The sequence below is a fragment of the Alosa sapidissima genome, chromosome 1, assembly GCF_018492685.1.
Source record: "Alosa sapidissima isolate fAloSap1 chromosome 1, fAloSap1.pri, whole genome shotgun sequence".
NCBI lineage: Eukaryota > Metazoa > Chordata > Actinopteri > Clupeiformes > Clupeidae > Alosa > Alosa sapidissima.
This window is the reverse complement of record NC_055957.1, coordinates 34,019,606-34,027,807: the sequence shown is the minus strand read 5'-3', so window position 1 is coordinate 34,027,807 and position 8,202 is coordinate 34,019,606. Positions and strand designations below refer to the sequence as shown.

Below are 8,202 nucleotides of genomic sequence, written 5' to 3'. Positions count from 1 at the left end.
TTCCTGACACTAGTGAGAGCAAAGGCTGTGTGGTGTTTTTATATTTTTATGTTTTTATGTTTGGTCTTTAATTCTACTTTGGGGCTGGTTCTGGTTAGCGTAGAGAAGAACAGTGAATGGAGAAGTGGTGTGTTAAAAAAGTTTCCATTGTGAGACGAGAGAAGGAAATGTGAGCCTGGCAATGATGGTGTGGGTAAAACAAACAAACACATGAAAACTATTCTCTCTCTCTCTGTTAAAGTGTTTATTTTGCCACAAGTTAGCTTTAGCCGACTCTGTGTGTGTGATCTGTTTGTGTGTGTCTTGCCCAGTCTATCCAAGTCAGATGGGAACAAAACATCTGACTAGCTGTGACACCGTTTGCCATTTGGTTAGCTGTGTGAAAAGGATGCAGTCATGTAAAAGGCTAAATGCCTACATGCTGTCTCCCTCTCGGTACTATTGGGTAGGATTTCCCTTCGACAGTCATGGAATGCTGATTCCTGTTCAAGCATGAGGTGAAATCTTGAGGTGGGATCTCTGGTAGATATGCAACTCCCCACTCAGGCATGTGTGAGTTCTCACAGCATGAGGGTTGCAGCTACTTGTGGTGAGGTGAGGTGAGGTGGACACCCAGTCACGGCAACTAGTCAAGTGGGACTGGACACGAGGAGTGTGTGTGTGTGGGGGTGGGGGGGTCACCAGTTAGCGGTGATATTTCTCAGCCATGGGTGGTGTTGCACATTACATGTAGTCATACATGTCCATTTAGTCATAGAGACTCTTAAGATAACCTTATCTTCCAAGTCCCCTCCTTTGTGCTTTCAAATAGCTTGTACGTGTCAATGTGTTGGAAAACCTGTGTGTGTGTGTGTGTGTGTGTGTGTGTGTATGTGTATAGTTCTGTCTGTGTCTGTATGTGTCCATGCTCACCTGTGGTAACCTGTATGGTCTATGCAGAGCTGAACAGTGTGGATCTGAAGGGCTGTGGCAGTGACAACAGCCTGAACAGCAACGCCAGTCTGCCCAGCGTGCAGTGCCACCGCCGGCACACCGAGCGCCGGGTGGCATCATGGGCCGTGTGCTTCGAACGCCTGCTGCAGGACCCTGTGGGCGTCCGCTACTTCTCGGTACGCCAACGACTCTCCGCGATCCACACATATAATCCTCGTCTGGGTTTCTGCTTGTTAAGCTTTTGAATTGCTTTGCTTTGGTTTGTTTTTTTTTCTAGCTGCTTTGGTTATACTGTAGACTAGCTTTTGTTCAAATAATCACATCTACATTCTTAGGCATTCACATCTACAATGTCACTTAATTAAAATCTACAATCGTAGGAATTCCTGAAGAAGGAGTTCAGCGAGGAAAACATCCTGTTCTGGCAGGCCTGTGAGTTTTTCAGCCATGTTCCAGAGACGGATAAAAAGCAGGTAAGAGCTTCTCGTCTTCACAGCAGCAGCCCACCTGTGTGTCAGTGTATGTAATATATAGCAGTGCAGTTAATGCCATCTTTTATAGTGATGCATTTGTGCGTTTGTCTTAGTTGGTGTCAGTATTTTAGAATCAGTTAAAATGAGAGAGATCACTATCAGGGGCTCTCCACACTGGGGTCATAATGATCAAATTACTTACCCAGTGGTAAAGGTAGCTACAATTAGCAAAGACAGTTCTGGTATGTTATGACAGGACTAAGGTTTCAGTTTTGCAGTGTGCAGAAAACAAACTATTGCATTTTTTGCAGACATCACAGAAATTTGAGTTGTGATAATAGACATGAGGTTTTAACCATGGTCCTGGTTGTGTATTCGGGGACCTGAGGGAGAGTGTTATGGCCTGAAGTATGGGCTGCTTTCAGTTTTGTTGTACAACAAAGAGATGCTGTTTGTCCAATCAGGTTGGGAAACACCCGAGGACCTGAAATGTAGTGCAGAGCAGCAAAACTACAGTGTCTTATTATAGTCACTTTAGATGCCACTTTGAGTGCATTTGTAAATTCAATCTGGTACTCTGAAAATGGAACACTCTGCAGGTCGAAAAAGACAAGCGTCCGATCATCCCATGAAGGGACGTGAAAGCTATGCGATCAGGGAGTTCTGTAGTCTAAATATGCCTTGAATGTAATCAGTAGTGCTTTCTCCAGGCTCTTTGAATCAAAATGGGTCCTCGGGCCCCAGCTTTGGCGCGGCTGGCTGGGGCACCTGCACCGTACGCCGGCGACCCGGGTTCGATTTCCGCCCCGTGGTCCTTTCCAGATCTCACCCCGACTCTCTCTCCCGCTCGCTTCCTGTCGTTCTCCACTGTCCTATCTGATTAAAGGAATAAAAAAAAGCCCAAAAAATAAATAAATAAAAAACAAAACGGGTCCTCACTGCCTGGTTGGATAAGCACAAAAAGGTGGAACTTTCCTTAAATGTTTTCTGTGTGATCAAGATAGTTTTTGAGGTACCTGAGAGTCCTCCCAATGGTGTGATTTAAATCAGTCTCCATGGAACTTCAGCTGATGAGATACTGCCTGCGTCCTTCTGTCACACCAAAGGTGATATCTCTCCCTGACAATCACTCTCTCCTATCTTTTCCATTTGTCTCCTCTCTTCTCCTCTCTTCTGCTCTTCTCTCCTCTCTCCTCCTTTCCTCTCTGCTCTTCTCTCTCTTGTCTCTTCTCTCCTCTCCTCTCCTCTCTCCTCTGCTCTCCTCTCTCCTCTCTCCTCTCTCCTCTGCTCTCCTCTCCTCCTCTCCTCTCTCCTCTGCTCTCCTCTCCTCTCCTCTGCTCTCTCCTATCCTCTCTTCTCCTCTCCTCTCTTCTCTCCTCTCCTCTGCTCTCTCCTATCCTCTCTTCTCCTCTCCTCTCCTCTCTTCTCCTCTCTTCTCCTCTCCTCTCCTCTCCTCTTCTCTTCTCTCCCTCTCCTCTCTTCTCCTCTCCTCTGCTCTTCTCTACCCAGCTCTCCCAAAGGGCCCGTGAGATCTACAACAGCTTCTTGTCCAGCAAAGCCACCACGCCGGTCAACATTGACAGCCAGGCACAGCTGGCCGACGATATCCTCAATGCGCCCCGGCCCGACATGTTCAAGGAGCAGCAGCTCCAGGTAGGCTTCCACTCCACACACACACACACACACACGCACACACACACACATACATGTCCCGCCTGAACGCAGGACAGGAGCACACAACGGGGAAGATGCTGAGCGAGTAAAAGCACTCTGACGAGCATAGCTCTGTTCAGCGTACCGATGTGCTTACAGTCGTTAAAAGTTTTCCATCAATTTTATAACTGCCAGCTTTAGGCCATGTTACCAACACCCCCCCCCCCCCCCCCCCCCACACACACACACACACACACACCACACACACACAAATAAAAGCGTTTCCGCTTTTTTCACAAAAGGATCCTCTGTGGTTTAGCGCGACAGGAAGACGGGCTGGCGTTTGAGCTAAGATTGGAACTTTGTCACGAGGACACAAATTATGGCGCGCCACACTGCGGTGCCTTCCCTCACGCCCCCAACATGCCTGCCACATGACCACACTCGGAGCTCCCTGGGGATCCGCCATGGATATCCTGTCTGATGAATGTGCCATTTGTCTGGAGTGGAAGAGAGGGTGGTTGGCTGAGCAGATTACAGGCCAAAGCATCAGCACAAGGACAAAAGCACAAACAACAGTTTTGTCTCGCAGTTTCACCTCGCCATCTTCTCTTGTTATCTGCGCATTGTGTGACCGCCGCAGGCTCCTGACCAAGGGCCCCTTCTCTTTGGTCATCCTTTAAATAGCACACACCAATGGAGTGTCTGATGACTGGGATAAACATTTGCTCCTGAAAGATTGATCTAAATTGTGATCTAAATTATGATTTCAAATGAAATCATATTTCTTAGCTTTTAATGTGATGTTTAGAGGATTTTAGTTTGTCCTCTAAATGGCGCCCTTTGTGTTTGTCAGATTTTCAACCTGATGAAGTTTGACAGCTACACGCGCTTCCTGAAGTCGTTCCTGTACCAGGAGTGCATGCTGGCCGAGGTGGAGGGCCGTCCACTGCCTGACCCCAACCAGATCCCCAGCAGCCCCACCTCCAAACACAGCACCAGCTCCGACCGCTCCAACTTATCCACGCCCAAGAAGGTACACACACACACACACACACACACACACACACCACACACACAAACACACACACACACACAAACACATAAGCATGCACACACACACACACAAACACACACACACACACACACATACATAGACACACACTCAAATGCAGATTAACTCTTCTCGCAGTCAAAGACACAAATGCAAACAATCTAAAACAGGCATGTAACCATGCAAACACACTTACATGAATAGATCCACAAACAGACTGATGTACTACCTCTGTGTCTCACTCAGTCAGCCAGTCAGTCACTCGTGCACTAACAAGCAAACACACACAAACACACACACACACACACACACACACACACACACACACACACACACACACACACACACACACACACACACACACACACACACACACACAGTAGATGTTCTGCCCACCACCTACATGAAATTAAACATACTCATGCACACCTACAGTATGATGCGCTCACGCACAGACACACACAAACACACACACACACACACACATAGCTTGACCAAACTAACAATTTGCGAAAGTCAAGTCAATTAGAAGGAGTTAGAGCAGGAGTTGTAAGGCTGTGTTGTCTGAATGCATGCCAGCTGTAATTATTTGTGTGTAGCAAACAAGCGCTTGGTTGGCCCCTCGGTGTGAGATTGCAGGCTTATCTGATAAGCTGCTGTAGACTGTCAGCAAACACGGACCTCGCATTTATAGGAATGGTATGCTCTCACAAGGAAGAGGATATGGAAACGGAAGCAGCTTCCTTGCCAACAGCTCCATACTGGAGGATTGAAGTGTTGATGTGTTCAATAGTGTGTTTTTTACTTCCTTGACACTTAACACTTCTTGTCGCATATGTCTGCATATGTCAACATAAACCTCCCGGTCTCGCATTGTAGAGGGTGGTGTTGATTTACGACTGCCTCTAGACTTTAGCCCTGAATTTGTCACACCTCATTGCTAATTTTTAAGGAACTTGCCGTGATGTCGTTAAATCCATGATTGAATCTGGCATCAGGGTTTACTTGAGTTATGGCGCCACTTCCAGTGTTTAGTGTGCTGCAGTGCCCTCTGAGATAGTTTTTACGACGTCTGAATTTATGAGCTCGCCGGTGTTTTAGGACGACAAGAAGAACAAATCGGGGCGATCCCTGAACGACGACAGCAAGGACGAGCAGTGTGACAAAAAGAAAGGGATCTTCTTCTCCTGGTCCCGCAACAGGAGCTTTGGAAAAGGCCCCAAGAAAAGAGACCTGTGTGACTACAGTGAGTATGAGCCCAGTGAAACAAGGCCTCCTCCTCTTCCTCTCAAGTCCCACATCCCAAAAGGAAATCTGCGATTTCATTCGTTAAGTCCTTGCTGTGGTGCCGTTCCCACAGGTTTTACGGGCAGCAATGGCCGACGCGAGTCCCAGGGCTCCCTGTCCTCAGGGACTAGTCTGGAGTTGGGCACCTCCGGCTCGGGCAAGAATGAGGTCAGTGAGGGCCGTAATGAGGCCAGGACTACATTCCAGACGCTCGATACACACACACACACACCAAATTTCCCTCACGGTATCAAAAGAGTATATATACTATACACACACACACACATGTACATCTCTCACATACACACAAACATACACACACACACACATGTACATCTCCATCATACACAAACACACACACACACACACACATATCTCCATCTGCTCGTTTCCTCTGGCTGTCTAGTTGGCATGCTCCTGAAACCCACTTTATGAAGACCACTACATTTGGTTGTCTGTGAAGTGCAGTTATACATTCAGTGTCAGTTGAGTGGTCCATAGGCTACAGTCATTTTCTTGTGTATTAGCCGCATTGTGTATAAGCCGCAAGACAGTGTTTTATGCAAGTTAAAAGAAAAAAAAACATATTAATACCATATTAATTGTCCCTGTGTATTAACCTCATAGCTGAAATGTTGTAATGTATAAGGCGTGAGTAATAGTTGGGAAATTACGGTACTGTATGTCATCAGCAAGTGGAGCTGAGTTGACTATGATTTATTACCCAGGTATGTGCAGGTGTTCCTTATGAGCAAACTTCAGAAGAACAGACAATATCCCTGTCTGTGCCTCCTCTGTAACCGCAGGCGTATTTACCCCCCTCCTCCCAGGGTGACACGTCCCGGAACTCCATGTCTCTGATGGAGCGCGCTGTGAGACACTGTAGCATCAACCTTCCGGATGGTTCTTGCTGTTCGGTTCCCATCAGGCCCGGGGTGTCCATCCGTGAGCTGCTGCAGGGCCTGTGTGAGAAGCTGTCCATCAACCTTGCCGCCGTAGACCTCTTCCTGGTGGGAGGAGAGAAGGTACACGCTCATGTTGGGAGACTGCAAAGCTTTATGAGACATTATTATTATTATGTGCACTCTGTGTTAGCCGATATTCAACATGTCATCATTCAACCTGATGTGGGCAACCGTAAGAGTGTGCTCAGTGGGGTGTGTGTGTGTGTGTGTGTGTGTGTGTTATCTGATATGTCACCCTGGTGTTGGCCAGCTTCATAATTGACTAACTGTGTGCTTTTGTCCTTGTCTTTTCAAAGCCTCTTGTGCTTGACCAGGACTGCATGACGTTGTGTTCACGAGACCTGCGACTAGAGAAACGCACTTTGTTCAGGTGAGCTCTGCCCTTCCCTTTTCTAGCTTTGTACCTAACCGTATAATGTAATATTTGCACTACTCTATCACCATGATTAATGAATACATTTGACCTGATCTGGCAAAATGTGTCATGAGACACAAGTGTCAATGAGTTTAAGAGGAGACCATGAGCTTTAAAACGATATCCTGGTCAAAGTAATATCTTGAATTGTTGTCAAGATACAGCATTTTGAATTAAGGCCTCCTGCAATCTTTTTCCAATTGAAAAACTGAGAACAAAAAAGGAAAATCGATAAGTTCAATGTTTTTTTGAAGTAATCGGCCTGTATCTCAAAATTAAAATGTGCGACTTGTGACTCATTTTGTCAGATCAGGTCACCAATAATGAATCGTTTTCTCGATTAATATGGAAATGGGACAATTAGAAGACATTATTCCAGTTACATATTTGACACACTTTCGCTCTTCTCAGATTGGACCTGGTGCCAATCAATCGATCCGTTGGGCTGAAGGCGAAACCCACCAAACCCGTCACAGAGGTTCTACGGCCCGTTGTGGCCAAATATGGACTCCACTTAGGGGACCTTGTGGCCAGAATAGTGAGTACTATACTTTGCATTATATGACTCATATCTAACAGAACATCCAGTGCAATCTTACATGGCATGTGTATCTTGAAGTTAGGTAACAGCCAGTCCAGTTGATGGGTTCATATTTGCATGATTGATGGCGCATTGCTGTAATTATTCAAATTGGAGTGTGGAGGAGTGTGTGTGTGACTGTGTGTGTGTGTGTGTGTGTGTGACTGTGACTGTGTGTGTGCGTGTGCATGTGCGTGTGTGTGTTTGTGGCCTATCACACCCTGTGTGTTGACTCACCTTGGGTGAGCTGTACCGCTTTGTCACAGTTTCTGGGAGAGATGTCTCAAGATGACTAAACTCCAAAAATGCCAATGAAGACTGCCGTTTTCAACAAAATAACACTTCTCGAGCAAATGAAAAACAAAACAGTTTTTAGATGAAACACTAATGTGTTGCATAAGAGCCCTTTACAAAATTTAGAAAATATGTGTGCTTTCTGTGAAGCTGGGTGTAACTTTGTGTTTTTTTTGTGTGTGTGTGTGTGTGTGTGTGTGTGTGTGTGTGTGTGTGTGTGTGTGTGTGTGTGTGTGTGTGTGTACAGAGTGGAGAGAAAGAGGCCCTTGATTTAGGTCTGCCCATATCAAATCTGGATGGGTTAAGAGTGGTACTAGATGTAGCTGACAATGCCACAGGAAAGGGTAAGGCATAATACACATACACACACACACACACACACACACACACACACACACACACACACACACACACACACACACATACACATTGACACACTCAGAATAGCACACCTTAAAGAGCCGCAATTTCATTTTGTGAAAGTGTTTCTCTTTGGAGTTTTTCTCCTATCAGTCATGATGAATTTGACTTCACACTTTGTCTTGTGT

At 46.2% G+C, this 8,202-nt stretch overlaps 1 protein-coding gene across 3 annotated transcripts in view; it reads left to right on the top strand.

Moving 5' to 3' along the window:
* The window catches only part of rgs12b (regulator of G protein signaling 12b), a 64,727-nt gene that overhangs the window by 45,839 nt on the left and 10,686 nt on the right, over positions 1-8,202 (top strand). For 2 of the 3 annotated variants that reach the window (XM_042101361.1, XM_042101374.1), the window contains exons 5-14: positions 940-1,109; positions 1,314-1,406; positions 2,916-3,059; positions 3,916-4,095; positions 5,215-5,359; positions 5,474-5,568; positions 6,231-6,425; positions 6,662-6,735; positions 7,192-7,318; positions 7,902-7,998. In XM_042101361.1, coding sequence (XP_041957295.1) covers positions 940-1,109; positions 1,314-1,406; positions 2,916-3,059; positions 3,916-4,095; positions 5,215-5,359; positions 5,474-5,568; positions 6,231-6,425; positions 6,662-6,735; positions 7,192-7,318; positions 7,902-7,998 — 1,320 coding nt within the window. The remainder of the gene's footprint in view (positions 1-939; positions 1,110-1,313; positions 1,407-2,915; positions 3,060-3,915; positions 4,096-5,214; positions 5,360-5,473; positions 5,569-6,230; positions 6,426-6,661; positions 6,736-7,191; positions 7,319-7,901; positions 7,999-8,202) is intronic. The other variant, XM_042101370.1, reaches the window with a different exon arrangement.